The 22,673-nt window shown below is 49.6% G+C and overlaps 1 protein-coding gene across 1 annotated transcript in view; it reads right to left on the minus strand.

Annotated features, from left to right (window-relative positions):
* LRCH2 (leucine rich repeats and calponin homology domain containing 2) overlaps positions 1-22,673 on the minus strand; it is a 973,671-nt gene that overhangs the window by 145,588 nt on the left and 805,410 nt on the right. Inside the window, exon 17 of the mRNA XM_078688532.1 lies at positions 845-957. Coding sequence (XP_078544658.1) covers positions 845-957 — 113 coding nt within the window. The remainder of the gene's footprint in view (positions 1-844; positions 958-22,673) is intronic.

Consider the following 22,673-nt stretch of genomic DNA (forward strand, 5'->3'; position numbering starts at 1 on the left):
ATAAACCACAGTCAGCATGTTGGGTAAGGATAACTGAACCAGCCAATGATGGTTAGGAATTAGTAATGCTTGGATCATCAGTGTACTCTGAGGCTCAGGCAGTTAACATCAGTGCATACAGTGGTGATTCCGAAAACTGATAAGCATTGCGTTGGAATATTTTATGAGATGCTAAGACGATGCTAAGAAGCCGCTAGCCCAGAAAGTCTCTAGAAACAACTGGCTAGCATTTGATGACAAGAAACAATTCAAGATAAAGAATCTTTGAAAGAGTGTCCAGGCTCCAAAATGTACAACTGATGTGAAAGTTATGGACTTATTTATTTTTATGAGGTTGGGAAGTGTGCAACAATTCTGTGGCAATTTGCCTCAGCATGAAACTAGCAGGAAGTAGCAAAGGGCCCAGCAGGGAAGTCACCATTCTTGGTTTCAGAACCTCCCAACTGGCTTATTTACCAGCCCCCATTGCCGCAGGTCCCAATATTTTCCCCAGGAACACCTAATCCTCACATACCCGGACTCAAACATTTACCAACAGATTCCAAACCCCAAGAACTAAGCTGTTTCACAGCAGCCTGCCCCCACATCTGAACCTAATTAGTCTGTGGATGACATGTCACACTCACCACCATGGTCCTAACCATATCTCAGGCTTGTTGACACTCTACACCTCTCCCCAAATCTAATACCAGAGCAAGGAGACAGTGCAGTTGCTGAATGTCGACAGATTTCTTTCGAAGTTAATAGGTGTAGGCACTTCCTTGGTGTGGCGATGAGGTACATGGAAACAGTCCAGCTGATTTCAATTTAAACTAGACACAATGACACTGAACTAAGTACTTACATTGCGGAGCTGTTTAATTTGTTCCCGTTCTTCCCTTAAATGCTCCATTTTCCTCCTCATTGTAAATCCAGGATCCACAAATGCACAGTCCTGGCGAGATGAACGACTAAAAGCTGCAAGAAAAATATCTATTATTACATCCCTTTACAAGTAAAACATACATTTCTAATACTAATATCTTTAGAGTTAAACCTTGAACATTATTTCTCAAATAGACGAAAGATTACATATGTTTAACATGCTTAGTATTAGTGAACAAGTCACTTACCTTTGGTAACGTCCTAGCTGGTAGAGACTATCTAACTGCAGACTCTACCTTCAAATTATCCTCAGGTTTCGGAAAAGTTTTGTGAGTACTACCCCTGAACGTCGATAGGTGGCGTTGTTCGGCTCCGTATGGCGAAGTCGTCAGAAATGAAGTGCGAGGTGCCTATATCAGTGCCACCCCAGAGCACTGACGTCATTATGTTTTCACGACTTTTCACGCCAAGAGCGTGGAGCCACAAAGAACACTGAGCACTAGGGGGAAAACTAGGACCCTGAAAGGGGAACAGCCCTATCCTTAGAAATCCATTCACAGATCGGGAGGATGTGTGGGTTGGTAAAGAATCTGCGGCTATAGGGAGTCTTCATTAGATAATGTGTTACGAAGGTAGGCAGCTTGTTCATCTGATAAAGACTTCTAGTCACAGCTTTCTTATATTAGAACAGATACCAAAGCAATATCGCCCCAGAGATGGGTCTGCAACATAACTTCACACTAAAAAGTCCTGCAGGACTGAACAGGCCAAGCGCCCATCCCTGCGGACCTGACTGCCCAGGCAGTAGCACTTGGTGAACATGTTCAGAGATACCCACGTTGTTTATTGGCAGATGTCCAGGACCGAAACTCCGTGTGCCAACACAGTGGTCGCAGCCTTGACTCTGGTGGAAGGAGTACACAAGCCCTCAAGGGGTTGCTTCTCGGCCAGTACATAGTAGATTTTGAGACAGAGCACAATCCATCACCAGATGGTCCATTTCTGTACCGCCTTCCCGTTCTGGGCTCGGACTTACCCCATGAAGAGTTGTTCATCCACCCGGAACTCTTGTGTGGTCATGGTAGAACAATGCTCTTTTTGGGTCCAGCCGGTAGAGTCACTCCTCTTCTTTAGGGGGATGAGTTGGAGCATCAAATGCAGGTAGGGTGATGGACTGGCCATATGAATGGGAGTGACCACGTTTGGTAGGAAGAAAGCTGTAGTGCGAAGGACCAGCCTGTCTGGGAAGATGTTGAGGTATGGATGCTTAGATGACAAGCATGGAGTTTCCCTACCCTCCAGGCAGATGTTATTGCCACTTGAAGGGCCTTTTGCTAGTTAGAAGAATGAGAGGACAGTTGTGTAGTGGCTCAAAAGGAGAGTATACCAGGAAAGTCAGAACTAAAATGAGGTCCCACTGAAGCATGATGAATGGCAAAGGTAGAAACAAGTGTTGGAGACCTTAAGAAACCTATATACAATAGGGGACTTGATAAGGGGTGACTGATCAGGCAACCACAGAAATGCAGAGATGGCAGAAAGCTAGTCTTTTAGGGTGCATAATGCAGAGTCCTGCTGGGCAAAAACAGAGCATATATAGAAGGAACTGACACCATGCAACAAACTTGTCCCAATGGCAATCATATTTCATCTTGGTGGAGGGACGCTTGGCTGCCAAGATGGCATTACAGACTTTGGGCAGAAGGCCGAAAGCTTTCAACTATCAGTGCTCAATCTCCACACCTAAAAGTGTTGACAGGTTCGGGTGGAGAACCCTCCCCTACTGCTACGACAGAAGATCCTGCCAAAAGGGAAGCCTGATCTGAGGACCGCTGGCCATGCTCAGCAACTCAGGATACCAGACTCTCAGAGTCTAGCCCGGAGCCACAACAATGACTTTGGCCTGGTGGTTCCTGATCTTCTTGAGAACTCTGCTCGTTCCTGATCTTCTTGAGAACTCTGGTCAGTAGTGGTATGGGAGGAAAGGGGTACAGAAGGTCTGAGCTCCACTCGAGACAAAAGGCGTCTCTGTGCGAGAGAAGCCTCGGAAACTCCAGGGCGCAGAACTGCTGACATTGTGAATTCTCTGCAGTGATAAACGAATCGAACCAAGGTTCTTCCCACTGCTGAAAAAGACCTTGATCTACGTCCAGGTGGAAATGACATTTGTGATCTGCTAGGCATCTCCAGTTGAGTTGGTCTGCCCTGGCGTTCAGAGATCCCAGAAGTTGTTGAACCACCTGGGAAATGCCCTGATTTTACAGCCATGTCCAGTGACACAGGGCTTCTTGGCAACGGGTCCACAAGGCCACCAGCCCTGTTTGTTGCGGTACTACATGGTGTTGGTGCTGTCTGTGAACACTTGTAATAGCTTTCATTGGTGTAGAGTAGAAAGGCTTTCAATGCCAGTCAGATCGATTGGAGCTCAAGGAGATTATTGTGCAACCTAGATTCTGCCCGAGACCTCTGATCTCCACCTCTCCTAGATGGCAGTCCCATCCCAAGAGTGACACATCTCTCACTACGGTCAGATCTGGTTAGGAAAGGGAGAGGCGTCTGCAGCTGACCCAATTGCGGTTTGCTACCAACACTTCAGATCTTTTGCAGTGCCCTTCGAGAGCTGGATCATGTCAGAAAGATTCTCCAGATGCAGCGCCCACTGGAACTTCAGGTTCCACTGCAGAGCCTACATATGCCAGAAGGCATGTGTCACAAGCAGGATGCAGGAGGCCTCACTGTCGGTCTCTCCGAAATCCAGGATAGAACCTGAAACATTGGTATCATAGCCTGAATATCCTGGACGCGCCAGTCGGGAGAAAAAGCCCAAAACTACACTAAGTCCAGAACACTTCAGATCAAAGGGAGCATCTGAGAATGAGTCAAGTGCGACTTCTGCACGTTGATAGTGAACCCCAGGAAGTACAGGAGGTCAGCCGTAGTCCGGAGGTGGGAGACGACTGCCTGGGATGAGCCAACCTTCAACAGCATCATCAAAATAGGGGAAAACTGGCACACCTGATCTCCGCAGATGAGCTGCTGCCACTGCCATCACCTTGGTGAACACGCGAGGAGCATTGATAAGGCCAAATGGGAGTGTGGTCAACTGAAAGTGCTCATGGCCTACTGTGAACCACAGGTAACATCTGTGGGCAGGCAGGGCGGGGATGTGGAAGAATGCATCCTGCAAGCCTAACGCTACCATCCAGTCTCCTGGGTCCAAGACAGACAGTTTCTTCTTTTCAGGAAGCAATTGAGAGGATGAAGGTCTCCATCCTTTCTTGGGCACCGGAAAGTAGCGCGAACAGCAACCAGGACCTACTTCTGATGCTGGCACCCTCTCTATGGCTCCCTTGGTCAAGAGAGCCACGACTTTCTGGAAAAGTAAGGAGAAATGGTCAGCCTGTCGTAATTGGCTGGCATGGGTGGAGGGATGATCACAAAGGGGAGAGAGTAGCACCTTGGACACTGTTAAGAACCCAGCGGTCTGATGTTATTGACCTCCAGTGGTGCAGGTGATGGTGTATCTTGCTGCCCACTGGTTGTCCATGATGGTCGGATGTCAAACTAAAGACGCTTGGAGTCTGCGGCTACTGGGGGAACGGTGGCATGGGCTGACATCTGGCTGCTTGGTTCACGTGGCCTGTGATTGTTGTATCCTAGGCTGAGCAGAGGCTCAGAAGCTGGCGTGCCATGGTAGCTGGGCGGGTACAGATTCAGCTGCCCCTAGCTCTGCTGTCCTTGAAGCGATCCAGCGCAGAGTCCAGCTTGTCTCCAAAGAAACATGAGCAATAAAAGGACATGTCTATAAGAGAAGCTCGGACATCTCCTAAAAAGCTAGTAATCCTCAGCCAGGCATGGCACTGTAAGGCCACCAACGAAGATACCATTTTCCCTAGCGAATCAGTCATGTCCAACCCATATCAGATTGTGTGTGAACTTCTCTGCATCTCTCCCATTGAGAGAGTGTGGCCCTGGCCTCTTTCGGGACCATAGGCAGCACCCGCGCAACCGAATCCCAAAGCTAATGGGAGTAATGGCTCAAAAGGAATGAGGTGTTTATAACTCGCAATGCTAAGCTGGAAGAACACATTTTCTTGCCCAAGGTGTCCAGTGTTTTGGATTCCCTATCCAGAGGGGTGATAAAGAATGTGCCTGGATTTGCTCCGGAAGTGGAGGCTTGGACAACCAAGTTCTCCGGTGGAGTGTTGGGTGAGGAAAAGGGATCCCCTGGGGTGGGGCGATGGTGGTGGGCAATTGTCCTTTTCACAGTAGCCCCTGTATAGGGCTTGGACCTGGCCCCAAGGAAGATGTACTTGAGGGCTTCATTAAATGGGAGAAGCGGTTCTGAAGAAAAGCAGTCCTGAAGGGGTGACTTCTGGCTGAAGCACCTCCTTAAAGATGTTAATCTTGACAGCCATGGAGGGCATCTGGAGGTCCAGTGCCTCGGCCACCCTCCTTAACACCATAGCAAATGAGGCTCCTTCATCCGTAGCCAGTATCTTCGAAAGTGTCCAGTCCACTGGCATCCACCAAATCCTCACACCAAGCCATACTGGGTCTAGGGGCTGGTATTCTTCAGGGTCCAGTGGCCCTCCCAATCTTCCCCAAACCCAAGACCATAGAAATAGGGCTCAGTCTCCGGCCTGGAGGAAATGGCCCTAGACAGCGCTGGAGTCTGCATCGGGGGACAACCCTAAAGGTCCTGGGGACGGTGCAGCTGGAAGCATTGACAGTGGGACTGGCGCGAGGGGAGGTCGAGGTGCCTCGACCAGCACCGGTCTGTATCCATCTGTGGATCCTAGGGGCCTGACTAGCACCGAGGGTGGACCTGCCGAATGCTTTGGGGTGCATGGCGCGACAATCGATGCAAATCTTAGCGTTGTGCTCGCTCTCAAGACACCAGAGACAGACGAGATGCTGGTCCGTCACTGGCATTTGCAGGTGACAGGAGCCTCAGGGCTTGAATACAGTCTTCCTTGTGGACATCCATGAAACACCAGGAGGCGAACCTAAAAAAAACTTTGACAAAAAGTAGAAATGAGTCAAAACGTGACTGAGGGTAACTCTCTCCAGATCTGCACTGACTGGCGAACAAATAAAACAACTGACGTCAGTGCACTGGGGTGGCGCCTATATAGGCACTGCGCATGTTATTTCCGGAGCAGACAACACTGCTGACATCACGTGGAGCCTAACTATGCCACCTACTGGCGCACAGTGGTACTGCTCAAGAAAATATTTCAGATCCAGTCTGACACGGGGGGGGGGGGGAATTGTAAGGTAAGAAATATGCGGTTAGAAGTCTCTATCAGACCTCTGATAATTAAGTTCCTCATTTTTAGCTAATAAGTGTGGAATAGCATTAACACCCTAAAAGTTACCATTTCCAAAATTTTTAACACCAGTAGATAGAGTTTATTATGCCAAACATTAATTGAGCACAGCTCCAAATCACAACTTATAAGGTTGTCAATCGACATCAGTCACACATTATATTAGATTCAGTTCAGCATATTACCTGCAAAGCTTGTTTGGCACTTTCCTGCTTTGGCCAAATGCAGCCTCATTACAAGCCCCATAATAATATCAATGGGTTTCCGAATTATGACATGTGTGGTAAACTCAAAGACCTAGAGTGTTTCACCCAGACACTTCTGCTGCTGAAAACAACTGAAATATCCAGGTGAAACTGTGGGAAAATGGGGAATAATCAGGGGAATATAGTGTGGCATTTCACATCACCCTGGTAATTCTGCATTTATGAAACAACCCTCAGAGTACAATACAAAATCTCATGACATTTCCTCCCTTCAACAAGGAGTTATCTTCAGCCCCAGTATCAGCAAATTCAAGGACAGTGAGGGGGGTAAATACCAAACCATTCTACCGCCCTTTTGAAACAAGACCCTCAGAAGGTTACCTCTCAAGACAGTTGCATAAGGTCATAGAAGTGCAAAGGTTCAATGGAAAAACTCATCAATTAAGCAATAGCTATGTATAATTCCCCGAGATGAGAAAGTCTTCTAAATTGAGCAAAAAACTGGTTTGGTGGAAAAATCTATATCGGAGAATAATATTTTGTAAGCTGTAGTGGTTACCAGTTACAAGTTTATGGAGGAAAGTTTACAGTCAGATTTCGTCAAATGAAGCAGCTATGATCGGGGTTTGCATAGTATGGTAAATCAGCTCTTTCAGTGTGTTTTTTAATGTGCAGGTTGTATCCTACTACATGATGGAATTATTCAGGAGCCAAGAAGTTGAGTCCAGCCAAGCAAGGTGTTGTAACCTCTCCCTCTTCCCTCACCCCTTGCCCCCCCTTCTCTTTCTCCCCACTTGGTATGGTCCGCGCTACCTCTGGGAGCGCAGGTTAGAACGTTGTGAGAAGAGTTATGCCGCCAAGCTGGGAGCACCTATTGTTCAAGACTTAATAAATTTACTTTCATGGAAACCTCATTTTGAGTAGTGAGTCATTACTACATTGTGGCGACGAGGACCGGGAGCTGAGCCGGGGTCAGTGAGGTGCTTTCCCTCCCCGGGATGAACTTGATGCTTGTGCGGACATTGCGGATCGAGTGAACTGTGGATTTCCCAGCACCAGATATAATCAACCGAAGAGCGTCTCTGCTGGACGTCAGGCTCTCGCTTCTAGAAGTCGGAAGTGGTTTTAGCCGGGGAGTCGGTGAGCTGGTGCTGAGGTGAGGAGAGGAAGCTTGCCTCCTCGTTTGAAGTCACAGGCGTTGGTGAAGCCGGTGCGTACAGTCCCGTTGGAGTGACGGAGGGACTTACGAAGAATCAGCGGCAGGTTGAGCGGAAGTGGCCGGGCACAACGCGTTATTTAATGAAACGATCTGAAGAGGTGTAAGGAACCGTAATTAGCTGTGGCACGTTGATCTGAGGCTTCTGGGCGCATCGAGCGATTTGGTGAGTGGTCCAGAAGAGGTGCACAGACCTGTAACTAAGCAGCGGCAGGTTGATCTGAGGCAGCCGGGCACCACACATAGCGAAAGCGTTCTGTTGCTGGCGTTGAAGAGGCGTCTTTTGGCACCGTAATAAGTTTCCCTTGTGGAGCGGAAGTCTGTCAGGCTGTCTGCGTAGAAAGGAATTCAGAGCGCGACAAGACGGATGGTCTTGCCCCGAGGAACTGTCGAGTCGTTGACAGGAAGTTCCGGTTCTGCCATCGGGGGGGAGAAGTAAGACTCAGAAGCACTATCCCTCCCATCAGGATAGGGTGCTGACCGAGTGTCACGCTGGGCACAGGAGGGCAAAGGCGAAGTGCGAAGGCAAGGACGGCGTCAGTGTGCAGAACCAACCTTCTCCTGTCGCAATCTATCAAGCGGTAGACACTCCTCAGTGAAAGTGACGTGCGACGCTCAGCGCACTGAGCCAGCGGTGCGAAGTTGCAGGAGACAATGAAGTAAGGCATAGTTCTCCATGTGCCGTAGATCTACGTAGGTCCATGTTGTGAGACCTTGAAGCTACGTGAGGTGAGGTGAGCGGTGCAAGTATTAGAGTCGCATCTTAAGTAACACATAAAGAACTGTTTTGTGGTGAGCGACGTTTGAAAGTAGCTGAGCGTGCATCATAAGTCGCATATTAAGCATCGCGAAAGGGACTGATTTGAGGTGAGCGGAAATTTAAGTGACGGTGAATATCAGGGAAGGCAGTCAATCCCTGTTGCAACGCGCGAAAAGGATCTGAGGTAACGCTTTGAAACAGCGTGCAGCAGCTGTGTGAGGTGACATTTGAGGAACAAAGAGTGTAGCGAACCTTTGTTTCCGTGTTGGAAATTAAACTGAGGCAGCAACGTGAGCTGTATGAGGTATGATTTAATTACTTGCCCCTGATCCCAGAATTGAAGGAGGAGCGTGGAAAGTCTCGAGGAATCCACTTGTTGGGTGAAGGAGAATATCCGTGGGGGACCCGGGCTGGACTGCATTATTGTGTTGAGCCCCAGAAATACTGTGAGACGCGTGGAGCGAAACCTTAGGTGCTTAAGCTTCGGGACACTGCATAGAGGTGGTGCATCGCATCTGTGTAAAAATAGAGGTGGAAAATATAATAATAAAACTAGGGAAACAGTGTGTGTAGCGAGCCACTGTTCCAGTAAATGAAGTTAGTATGGTGTGTAAAATGGTACACCAGGAAACTACCCACGTGTGGAATTATTGAAATAAAGTGCAAAGGAGTTTGACAGCTTAAGCTTGAGTGAGTTAAACATATTCCGGTGACTTTTGGATTTGAGGTGTGGTGATTGGCGCATCTTTGAAATTGCCATAGTGAAGGAAAGCAAGACCCCGGCCGGATTTCTAGTGGAACTGCACATGAGTTTGAGATGAGCCATTGAAGTTGACCTTGGGGAAAGGAACGGAGCAGGAATTTAGTCAAAACCCCGACCTAGCACTTGAAACTGAACTGGGCTCCGAGCTACTGAAGCAATTGTCGTAGACGGCATTAGGAAGTGTTGTTTCCAAACACAAAGTTGAATTGGATGGCGAGTTGTGATCAGCCTCTGAGAGTTCAGGCATGTTCGTTGAGGAGTGTGGGATGAAAAGTACCCAAAGGCTAAACCCATGTTGGGAAGCACAGAGGTGGAGCAGGTGCGTGTGAGGAGTCTTTGATACCGTCAGGGCCAACGGGAGCAGGACTGGGTGTCCGCGTCTGAAACTGATCTTTGGCAGCGTGTGTGAGCTGCGTGAGGAGATTCGAGAAGGTTCAGCAAACCCTGGTGCAGCATTTGAATTTATCGTAGTCATCACGTAGTGAGTGTGATGCGTATATTCTCTGTGCTTCAACGTGAGGGGGAGAAGGTTTGGTGATTACTATAGTCTCCTGATGGGAGTGAAGAAAAGTAGCAAGCCAACAACCGCCACCCGGTGAAAATAAGGTAAAGTGTGAGCTGAGTCCGACGAGGAAGAGCGTAACCTTTGAGGTCAGAGGAACATATTCAATACAAAAGAAGCATTAGATGTTCGTGAACATAGGAGGGAAATTTGGTAGAAACTAACATTTTGTGATATAACTAAGGCCTAAATTAAACTTCGGGAACAGGTACCAGGAAATGAATAATAACAGAGAGAAGAGAGAGATAAGAAGAACAGACAGATACGCCGGGGAAGAGACTGTGCAGGAATCTAATGAACATTGGCAGCAGGGAGGGAGTGCCAATCTACAAGTGGGGAAAATGCACAGAGAAGAGGGAGATAACGTAATGGTGAGGAACAAGAGCGAAGCAAAGCAGAGGCACACCATCTTGATAGGGGGAGCATATATGAGCCTCATCTCTGTCTCAGGGCCACAGAGTACTGTGGTAGACAAGGATTTTAGCAAGAGTGAATTATATATAACTCTAGGAAATGAATTAGATGTAGAAGAAACGGGTGAATACAGCATCGTGAGTGGAGGAAGAGAGATAGTGTGGAGTCAAGGGAAGAAAAGTAACAAGATTTATGATGTGGAAGAAGAGCTAGCTGTACTTAAAGGGGAGAAAAGTTGGAAAGTAAGGACATTGCGAAATTTCAAAAGTTATGAACCCAGGAGAGGGTCGGCTGTAATCTACAGGAGTCAATTTACCTTGCTGGGGCTTGTGAGAGGAAAGACGCCTCCATCTAAGGTCATTGAAGCAGCGACTAGAGGGGTTTGGAAGTACAAAATGGAAAAAATAGCAGCCTTTGTCGAATTTGAGGAAAAACAGAATGTGTTGTTGGGAAACGTTGTTGGAGACAATGTAAGGAAAGAAATAAGGATAATGATCAGTGAACAGTATGCTCTGGAAGTACCAGAATTAGCCTACGAGGAAAGGCATGTAGTTGAACAATCCACCATGGCTATGGAGGAACTTTGTAAGCTTAAAAAAGAATTGAGAATATCTCTTGAGGGAAGAAGAAGAGAACAAATGAAGGAAAAGGCACTGGGAAAAAACATGGGTGTAAAAGTGGAAGGCAGTTGTGATGGTGCAGCAAGTTGTGTTGAACGGGTGGAAAATACTGCCAGGTGCAAACTTAGAGGAAAACGTGGGTGCAAAAGTGCAACCAGTTCGAAAGAACGTGCGGAGAATACAGCCAAGTGCAAACTAAGAGGAGGACAAGAATCTTACCAGGGCTTGGTGGATGAGAGAGAAATACGTAAGAAGCACGAGAAAAAAAAAAAAGGAAAAAGAAAAAAAACCTGTGAAGGAATAGTTGGAGCAGAAAGAGTTTTCGAAAGAAAGGGTGAAGGCACCAGTTCCACTGTTAAGAAATGCAAAAGGATAAAATGTAAGAGCAAGGAAAAGAACATTACCGCCAGTATCAATCCTCCGGAAGGAAAGGGTAATATTAGCAGGAGAAGTTCGGAATCCAAGGTAGAAATAGACTGTGGGCAAGCCCTGACAGAAAAAAGGAGCCAAGGGAAAAATAAGGTGGCGATCCATAAACCTGCGTTTTACCCCGGACAGGATGCCTAAAGTACATGCTTGTAAATCCCTTAATTGTACTGCCCACATCATAGGAGTGCACACCCATGGTGCAACAGACATTCACAAGTGTGTCCTGCGCTGGTTGATTTCGAGGGTTAAAAGGATGTGACACTACACCCGTGATTTAACCATGTCAGGTCGCCTAAGCACGTAACCGTGCATTCATTGTATGGCACAACCCATATCTTGACTGGGCACACTCTTGTTACAGCTGTTTATGTATTAAGTTTTTCATCTCATAATTTTCATTGCTGCAATCTGAATTCTCATGAGTTTTGTCCTGTTTTAGGTAGACATATATTTGGACAAGAGCGTCTCATGCTATCCTGTCTGTATATGCCCGGGGATAAAATAAGTACATCTCCCATTCATGTCAAATAATCTACCCCTCATATCCCATGCACCTTAGTCAGCAGTAGTCTCATGTTATCCTCCGATTAGACTGTGGCTTGGGGTCCCCTGTTTCCGTCCCTTTTGTTCTGTGTCTTACATCGATCCATCTATATCTATACATCTCTCTCTCTCTCTCTCTCTCCCTATCTCTCTCTCTCCCCATCTCTCCAGCACCCATTTCTGCTGGGAGTTCATACGCATCCCCTCCATCTATTTTCCTTAGGGAGGATGGTGTGTTGTAACCTCTCCCTCTTCCCTCACCCCTTGCCCCCCCTTCTCTTTCTCCCCACTTGGTATGGTCCGCGCTACCTCTGGGAGCGCAGGTTAGAACGTTGTGAGAAGAGTTATGCCGCCAAGCTGGGAGCACCTATTGTTCAAGACTTAATAAATTTACTTTCATGGAAACCTCATTTTGAGTAGTGAGTCATTACTACACAAGGTTATTGGGTCCGTCATCCATTCTGGATAGGAAACCTCATGTGCACACCAATCTATTTCATGTGAGCCAAAAGTGAGGTCTGAATACCATTACTGCAGTGGCTGGAATAGGGCATTCAAGATATTTTAAGTTGTGTTCCAAACACAAGAACCTAAAATGTTTGCATGTTGTGCGTTCTGCCGTGGAAATGTCCCTATTTGTGACGGCACAACTGGCAAAAAAGGTTGGCAAGTTATTGTTGTTGATGCAATCATGATACCTCATGATTCTCCAGTTTACCCGTCTGCTTTAACATTTACCACCCATGGAGACAGATTACAGGAGCGTGTTTATTTGTCAGTCAAGCAAGTGTCAGAAGGCTCGAGCTTCTGTCAAGAGTGTTAGCGGGGGCTCTCTGTTCATTCAAGTTGCATATTGTAGATGTGCTGTATGTATCATGACCTTTAACGCAAGGGTAGCAAGAAGCATTAGGAGGCTTGATGGGCAGTCCCCAATTAAGGAACAGTTTTTATTCTGAAGAGCTGTGATCATAGACTCAGCTTGTTCCCACAGTTAGTTGCCTGCTGTGTGACACCAGTGCACTTGGCCCCATGGATTTACATTGACCTCTCTCCACAAAATGTTCAACTGGTGTTACATTCCTAAACACACTCACTTCCCACTTACAGTAGGACAAGGATAATGTACTGCTGTAACTCCTTTCAGAGAATATTTGGGGTCACGTTCGGGATAGTTAGGTTAGGTGCCTATCAACATTTTTGTAGCCCAATATGTATGAGCTGCATTATTTACTCAGTCAACATTTTCGAGCCTTATGTTCTTAGCGGTTTCCATTTTAACTTTCAGAAATTCACGAACATGCACTGTGCATCTGCGAATGAGGTACAATACAAATGCAAGGTGCCACCTAACGCACCAGAGACTTTCTCGAGTAGCCCGTCATTTAAGTAAGGGCAGACACATATTTTCATACTACTGAGGTGCGGTTATTGCTGCACGATATTTGAAGAAGGCGCCCAAGAAGAATTCTGGTGAAAGGAATAAATACGTACTGATAAAGTTTGTTGCCAATGGGGGGCAGAGCTAGTTCGAGCCTGAAGCTCCCCGGTCTCGCTACACAATCTGGTAATTATCCTGTTACAAGCGCCGATATTTTCATCCCTGGTAAAGTGGGATGACCACCGGGAGAGTTGAGGAGTCCACTGACCTGCTTATCCCGTCCTTAGAGAGCTCCCCTGAGCCTGGCGGCGAGTGCAGGAAAGACGAGGGCACTGGCACCGAGGAGGCAGTGAGGGCTGCGGTGCTCCCCTCGGAAGAGTGAGAGGTGAGCCACGGAAACGCGGGTCCCGACTCCGACCCGAGACCCTTTGTTGGAGGATTGCTCCCTGGGCTGCGGTCACTGGGCGAGACACTGCGGGTCTGGGCTGCAGCGAGGACACTGGGAGCCCGATGCCTGGCTGGTGATCGCTGGGCCCGCGCAGGGAGAGGAGACGCGGGCCCGCCCACCGGACGCGACTCACCCGGATTGAGTGCGGTCCGGCCCGCGGAGAGAGGAGACTGACGGACCACAGGAGAGGAGGGCTGCGGCGGCTGGATTACGGGCCTCGCCTCGGCGGGGGGGGGGGGGGGGGGGGGGGGGTGCCAAGACTTTGGCCGCCATTTACCAGACAAGCGCAGAGCGGAGACCCTGCGGCAGAGAGCCCTGAGGTGAGGTGGGGCTGGAGTTGGTGTGGTCGATGGTTGGCAGGCCCGGGTCTCGAGCTTGGCAAAGAGGCCCTGAGGGTGGGACCCCTGCTCCCGTGTCCTGCATATGACCCAGGGGGGTGGCTGGTTCACCCCCCTGCACACGACACAAGGTGAGCCATCGCCTGGCGAGGGCCCATACGCGACTAGGCGCTTCTTACGGAAGGCGGGGAGAAGTGCGCCACAACCATTCTGCGCCTAATTCGAAAAGTTCCCAAGGATGCCGGAGCTGGGTTGCGGCCTGGGGTGGCCCTGCATTTTCAAACACGACAGTTGCGGGTCCGCCGCTCTCGGTGGCTGTTTGCCTGTGAAAATTTTGGCGAGACCTGTGGATCTGTGGGAAAGTGTGCCCTCCCCCCTTTGTTTCCTTTTGGATTACAACGGGTTCTGTAGCTGCTCTGGTCCTTTGGGCTGCCCGCAGCGCTCCGAGGTCGTTGATCCGCTCCGCAAGGGCCCGTAGGTGAGTCCTGGCTTGGAGAGGTGCCCATCAGAAGGAGGCCACTAGGTGACGCGGATCTCGCCAGACCTGCTTGGCCTTCTTTGTGCGACCGTACGCCTGTGTCCTGACCCGGGGGTCTCACGGTACTGCAACTATGGGGCGTGTTGACCGAAACCAGTCTAAACTTTCATTTGGCCCGACTAGGTCGAAGGCTGCGGACTCTCCTGTCGGAGAGGGAGCTTGCGGTCAGGATCAGCAGGAGGAGGCTACCCCACACGATATTCGCGGCCGTCTGGTGGCGATGGAGAAGAGCCTGCAAGGGCGCATCGCTTCCACGGGAACTAAGATGGATGCCCTCACATATTGCATGGACCGCATGTTGGAGCGGTTAGACAAACAGGCGGAACGGATTGATATGACCGAGAGGAGGCTGATGGAAGTAGAGGAAGCTCACACTACCATGGACACAGACCACAAGCAATCGGGAAAGGTCCTTCAGTTACTCCAGGATAAGACAGAGGACTTGGAGGCCCACTCTAGAAGATGCAACCACTGTATTACCGGCCTTCCAGAGTCTACCCAAACGGGAAATATGGAACTGTTCACCGAACGCCTATTGAAATCACTGTTAGGCGACAATTCCTTTTCTGGGATGTTCGTCGTGGAGAGGGCTCATAGGTCCCTGGGCCCGAGGCCTAAGCCAGGCGCTCTCCCCAGGCCAATAATCGCTAAGCTGTTAAATTATAGAGATCGTGACACAGCGCTGCGATTGGCAAGGGAGAAGCAACCACTACTTTATGAAGGAGCAACGATCTCCCTATTTCCGGACTTTACAGCTAGGGTCCAGGAGCCTAGACGTCAATTTCTCCCAATGAAAAGGCAGCTGCGAGACTTGGGGGCGGACTACGCAATGTTATCGCCATAGCCATCCCGGACGGTTTCAAGATCATCCGAAAGGACCGCATCAACAAAACAGGAGGAGGCATCGCCATCGTCCACAAGAACACCATCCGCATCACGACAAGCTCCGACGACACCTTCACAGCCGCCGAACACCTTCACTTCCAGATACACACCGACCCCAAGACCACACTTAGAGGCACCCTCATCTACAGACCACCAGGACCAGGAACCCGCACACAATTCAGCAAAGATATCACTGACTTTATCAACCCACATGCCCTCCCCTCCGAGGACTACATTCTCCTAGGAGACCTCAACTTCCCTATGGAAAAGAACAACGATAGCAACACCACCACCCTTCTGGACAACCTCGCCAATCTCAGACTCAAACAACTGGTAAACACCCCCACCCACTACGCCGGACACACGCTCGACCCAATCTTCTCCTCCAGCAAGCACGTTTCCTTCAATCACGCCACAGGTCTCCACTGGACGGACCACAGCTGCGTCCACTTCAACTTCAGAAAGACCACGACCCACCACCACCCACAACAAGTTCCCCGCAGAAACTGGAACAAAATTACCACCGACCAGCTCACCACATCGCTAAACCAAAACCCTCCCGCCAAATCATCCCACCCCAAATCAAGCAGCCATCAACCTCGCACAATGGATCACCCACTGCGCTGACGAATTAGCACCCTTGAAAAACCATTACAGCAAGCCAGGAAGCAAAAAAGCCTCCTGGTTCAATGACAACCTCAAGAACTCCAAAAAGAACTGCCGCACCCTCGAGAAAGCCTGGCAAAAAAACTCAACCACAGACAACATGACCGCTCTCAAAGACGCCACTCGCAATCACCACCAGTTGATCCGATCCACCAAGAAATCAGCTTTCAAGGATCGACTCGACAACAACGCCCACAACAGCAAGGAACTCTTCAGCATCGTCAAAGAGCTTACCAATCCCAGCGCCGGCACCAACGACATCACTCCCTCTCAAGACCTCTGCAACTCTCTAGCCTCGTTCTTCCACAGCAAAATTGCTGACATACATAACAGCTTCGGCGACCAGTCTACCCCCCTTACCACCGAACTGAAGCCCCCCACCACCACCCTTTGCGCCTGGAACCCGATCAGCACCGAAGACACCATCCGCCTGATGAACTCCATTCATTCCGGATCACCAACCGACCCATGCCCCCACCACATCATCAACAAGGCCGACTCCATTATCGCACCCCATCTCCAGGATATCATCAACTGCTCCCTCAACACCGCTACCTTCCCGGAAAGCTGGAAACATGCCGAACTCAGTGCCCTCTTGAAGAAACCTACAGCAGACCCCACTGAACTTAAGAACTACCGCCCCATCTCGCTCCTCCCATTCCCTGCCAAAGTCATAGAGAAGACCGTCAACAGTCAGCTCGCCGCCTTCCTCGAGTCTAACGGTTCCCTCGACCCCTCACAGTCCGGCTTCCGAGCCAAACACAGCACCGAAACCGCCCTCATCGCAGCCACAGACGACATCCGAACACTACTCGACAACGGGGAAACAGCTGCCCTCATCCTCCTGGACCTCTCCGCAGCGTTTGATACGGTCTGTCACAGCACCCTCAATAACGTTGGGATACAAGGAAAAGCATTGGATTGGATCATCTCGTTCCTCGCCGGAAGAACCCAGAGAGTCCCCCTCCCCCCTTTCAGATCAGAGGCCACTGAAGTCATCTGCGGCGTACCACAAGGATCATCTCTTAGCCCCACCCTCTTCAAAGTCTACATGAGCCCCCTCGCATCCATCGCACGCCAGCACAACCTAAACATCATCTCCTACGCCGAAGACACCCAGCTGATCCTCTCCCTCACCAAAGACCCAAACACCGCCAAAACCAACCTACACGAAGGGATGAAAGACGTAGCCGAGTGGATGAAGAACAGCCGCTTAAAACTGAATTCAGACAAGACGGAAGTCCTAATCCTAGGATCATCCCCCTCTGCATGGGACGACTCATGGTGGCCACCGGCCCTGGGCAGCGCACCCAAACCAACAGGCCATGTCAGCAACCTGGGATTCATTCTAGACTCCTCCCTCTCGATGACCAGACAAGTCAACGCCATCTCATCATCATGCTTTAACATTTTACGCATGCTCCGAAAGATCTTCCGATGGATCCCCATCGAAACAAGAAAGACGGTCACCCAAGCACTTGTCACAAGCCGACTGGACTACGGAAACACCCTCTACGCCGGAACCACAGCCAAATTACAGAAAAAACTCCAACGTACTCAGAACGCCTCCGCCCGACTCACCCTAGACATACCCCACCACAATCACATATCCGGTCACCTGAGAGACCTTCACTGGCTCCCCGTCAACAAGAGAATAACGTTCCGTCTCCTCACCCACGCACACAAAGCCCTATACGACCTAGGACCCAGATACCTCAACACGCGCCTAACCTTTTACACCCCCACCCGCCAACTACGATCGTCCAATCAAGCCCTTGCCACAATTCCACGCATCCGAAGAGCCACCATGGGAGGAAGATCATTCTCCTACTTAGCGGCCAAAACCGGGAATTCTCTCCCCACCCACCTCCGCCTTACACAGAACCACCTCTCCTTCAGAAAACAACTCAAAACTTGGCTATTTGATAAGTAGCGAACCCCCCCCCCCCCCCTCCCCCCCCCCCCCCAAGCGCCTTGAGACCCTCTGGGTGAGTAGTGCGCTATACAAATTTTGACTTGACTTGACTTGATAACCGGCAAAGCTACGGGTCAATCGGCAGGGGCGCTCGAGGATTTTCACTGACGCCCAAGGCACTACAAAAGGCCCTTAAGGATTGGCGCAGGGATAAACGAGTCTCCCCGGAGAGGGAACGAGGAGAGGACGGCGCACTGGATGAACAAGACTGAACTACTGCATGCCTACGGGCTTCTGTGATATGACTGCTAGATTGGAGGTACTGGGTTGTATAGAGTTGTAAGTGAAGTCCTAGGGGCCTGGACTACGGGGAATTCAGTCAGTCAGTCAAAGCTTTTATTTTCGGTTAAAAACCATAAAAAGACAATTTACAGTTTACAGATTTCATAGTCTAATTTAAAAAAGAGAAGTTAAAAACTATTTAAAAGATCACAATAAAAACTATATCATAAAATGTACAAAAGGATAATAAAAGCAATACAGAACAGTATACCCATCTCATGATAACAGACATAGAATAGTAGATGGGGCCCCACACAATAAGTACCTTTACAATGATCAAGGGAAAAGCCCTTAGCTGTTGGGGAGTGTTTTTGGGCTTCCTTTTAGAATTGCACATCTAGTATGCCGCATGGATATAAGGAACCTTGATGCTGCGAACACAGCCAAGGCCGTGGTGTCCGTTCTTAGAATTCTCAGCACTACCCTAAAGTCTCTGAGACCCCTGGACCTGCAATACTGAACTATCCATTTGGCCCTCACACTGCGGTACGAGGGGCAGAAGAGCAGAACGTGCTGATCTGTCTCCTCTGCAACCCCGCACCCGGGGCAAGTGCTCACTGATTGTGTGCTCCTAATCCACTTATGGGTAAAACCCCTAAGCGGCAGTGAGCCATGCCTAAATTGGATGTATAGCTTCTTGGCCAGCGGAGGCTGGATATCGTCCAAGAATTTCTCAAATCCTGGGAGTGCCTTGAAATCAAGAAAGTGCTCAGTCAGCCTACCCATGAAAGGATTTGTAAGAACACTGGCGAGGCGATGTTGGTTTAGGGCCAGGCTCGAAGATTTTTTAGAAATCTGGGTGCATGCCGCCTCAGGAGACATCTACAGATCCCCCCATTCCAAGTGCCAGAGTGAGATGCTTAATATAACTCAACCATGGGATCTTTCCAGCTCCACTTACAGACAGGAGATCGCGCAGATCCTCTCTGAAACTCTCTAGTTCTGGAGTGGACCAAAGCCGTCTCCAGTATAACAGTGAACAGTTCGAAATGATATCCTGTATAGGGACTAATCCCAAGTCGAACCTTAAGGGAGTTAGGGGGGTACTACTGGGGAGTCGCAGGATCCGTCTGATGAAGCTATTCTCCGTAAGGGAAAGCGAGGGAGTGCTGGCATGCCCCCAGAGGTCCACCCCATAGATCGCACCCCCGCGTGCCTGCACTTTATATATTTCAACCGGCAGACCCACTATTTTCTGGGATGTTTTGTTAAAAACTTTTAAAATGCCACCCGAGGATTGTGATAGTTTCAGGTTCGCCCTGGCTACGTGTGAGAACCAGTCCATTTTGTCATTAAGGGTAACCCCCAGATAGTCAAATGTGGACACTCGGTCCAAAGGCAGTCCATCCATGTGGGGATGGGGGAAATTTGATTTTTTTTTTAAGATTGTACACCATGTACTTGGTTTTGGAGACATTGATCTCCAAATCCCTCATCCTGCAGAGGCCACAAAAAGCCTCCAATGTTCGCTGGATACCCCCAAAAGATTTTGATAGTAGGAGGGTATCATCAGCGAACATTAGTGCCGGTATTTTCCGCCCTGCCAGGCAGGGGGAGTCCAAGTCCCTAGCCCCCGCTAGATGTGCGATCAGCCCATTAAGATATAGGGAAAAGAGCGTAGGGGCTAGAACGCACCCCTGTCTCACACCTTTGTCAACAGGGAACTGGGCCGTCAGCTCCCCACCTTTTCCGAACCTGACCCTGGCATAATTACCCTCATGCATTCATCTGAAGAGATCACACAAGTAGGTCGGGGCACCCAGCTCCAGAAGCAGGCCCCAAAGCTTGTCCCTATTAACTAAATCGAATGCGGACCTAAGGTCCACAAAAATCAAAAACAAACTACCTGCCCCTAAAACAACAGTCCTCCAGTATATAAGCTGGAGTCTGAACGGTTGGTCGATAGTGGATCTCCCGCCCGAAATCCTGCCTGCAGGGAGGTTAGGATGTGGTGGTCATCCATCCAATTCTGCAACCTGAACAGTAGGACTCGAGCGAAGATCTTCTGCAATACGTCGATCAAACTGATGGGTCGGTAGTTTGCAGGATCAAGGGGGGAAGCCTTTTTGTAAATGGGGATAATTTCCACACCCAACCATGTACGGGGAATATCCAAGCCCTGCATAATGGCGTTAAACAGGACACACATGTAGGGCGCCCAGACCCTTTGTTCGGACCGGTAAGGGTCACCAAGGATTCTGTCCAAACCTGGAGCTTTCCCGGCGGCCAGGCTTTTAAGCGCTGCATTTACCTCCAGCAATATGCACAGATAGTTAACTTGGATTGTACCCCTCGAGGGCTCACGAGCCAATGGTCTTGTTGGTTCCATTGCAGCAACTGGATCGACTAGGGGATCAAGCGGGTATAGGGGTTTGAAGTGGGCAAGCCCCGTGTCCTTACTGAGGCTAGGTGATATGGCTGGCATCTCTGTCACCGATCCCCCCCGGACCAGGTTCCAGAAGGATCTATAGTCCCGGGTGGCGAGGGCCCTGCTCACCTTGTCCCATCTATCCGCCTCCTATTCAGATTTGGCCTCTGTAACTAGAGTTTTATAGTTTTGTCTGGCCTTCCTAATCCGTCTAGGTGACCCAATTTTAACATCATTTACTAAGATAGTTTTCGCCTCCCTACAGTTTTTGTTGAACCAGTGTTGTTCGTTCTTCCGGGCCCCAGGCCTACCCGGCTTGGAGGTATAGAAGTATCCTACCAGTGCGGAAAGAAGCTCGCTATGAATGTGCTGGAGGGCCAAGAGGCTCGATAGGTCTAGATTAAACCCTGTCAAGTCGCTAGCCGCTAGTAGGGCCCCAGCTACATGGTTGTAGATTTCTGCTAATGTGTCCAGGGCTAATGCCACCTTTCCCAGCCAATTCCTCTACCTCCCGCCTTTTGCAGGTAGTTCTCATTTTGGGAGGGTTCCACTGTCGTCTGTGGATTGTGTGCCCCTAGATGGATGACCAGTTCCAGCGTTAGGAGATTATGATCCCTCTTGACCCGGGGGATTACCCTAAACGTTTTTACTTTTGCCCAGTATTCTACGTTGACCAGAATATAATCTATTGTGGTGCTTCTGTCTGGTCTGTTAAAAGTGTGAGCACCGGGTATATCTGGTAACAATCTACCATTGCATGCCCTAAGGAAATAAGATACAACCAAATTATTGATTGCTAGGACCAATGGGGATAATCGCTTTGCTGGATACATATGGCATTCGGAGATTGACCAAGTCTCGTCCTCCTCGGTCGTGACCGGGGGGGATCCCCCAGAGTGGCTCGAAGTGACAGTTAAAGTCTGCACCTATCACCTTGTTATAGGAGGAGGGAAAGGAGGAGAGTAGTGCCTCCAGGGCCTCTAGGGTTGATAGTCATAGCTTGAGTGGGGTCGGGCGTAACTAAATGTTAATCACGGCCCCCACCGAGGCGTCCTTGAGTGTAAGAAGAATACATAGGTTGTCCGGGCTATGTGTATCAACTATCTTGACCGAGCACCCCAGGTGTACTGCTACCCAAGTACATAATCCTCCTGATGGTCTTCCCCTAGGGCCCTGCACTGCCGGTGTGTGATAGGACGCGAATCCTACCCTACATGGGGCGGACAAGAGCCAGGTTTCCTGGAATAGGCATATATCATAGCCATCCATCAGGTCTTCCAACTCCGGGATCGGCAATTTTGCCCCCAGCCCTGCGACGTTCCAGGACCCAATCAGAGAAGAGTTGTAGGATCCCTGGCCAGCGGGAGATTTTCATGGTGTGTGTCGGGGGTGGTGGTAAACCCCTCTGACAAACACCCGGGTCCCGCCCACCCCCAGGAACATTCAGGCTTGTTGGTGGGCATGGGGATGAAGAACCGACCTCTATGGGGCACTGGTTTAGATCCTCAGACCCTATTTTGTTGCTAGAGCCTCCCTCTCAGCCTCTCCGAGGGATGGTTAGCCATAGTGTTGTCATCCCCTTGTGGTGTTAGTCAGTCAACGTAGCTCAGGGCCCTATATCTATTGGCCACTGGCACATTATACTCCAAACCATAACCACCTAAGTGAGGAGGGGGTTGCGCCATGGTCTGTGGGTAGAAATACCCCAAGTGGTGAGTGCGAATTTTGCTCGTGTTTTCCAACCCGCCATTGCCTAGGATGTGTTTGACCACCTCAGTGTCCCTAAAATTAATGATCACGCAGTCACCTCCTATATCCTGGTCTCTAGTACCCAACCAGCTAACTCTACGTGCAAATAGAATCTCCCCCTGCCCCGGTCCTACTATTGGTCTATGTCGATTTAGCCAAAATATGATTTTAATTTTTAGCTCTGGGTAGGATTCGGTGGAGCTTGCTTCCAGGGATGGAACTCCCGTAAGCACCACCACATAAGGCATGGCCTCAGGCGGAAGCTGGGGGCGGGGAGCGGGGAGCAGGTCTTAATGAGCTCTCTACCTGCCCTTTCTGGGGGGCAGGGGGCACGGG

This window comes from Lissotriton helveticus, chromosome 4_1 (genome assembly GCF_964261635.1).
Source record: "Lissotriton helveticus chromosome 4_1, aLisHel1.1, whole genome shotgun sequence".
NCBI classification, from domain to species: Eukaryota; Metazoa; Chordata; class Amphibia; order Caudata; family Salamandridae; genus Lissotriton; species Lissotriton helveticus.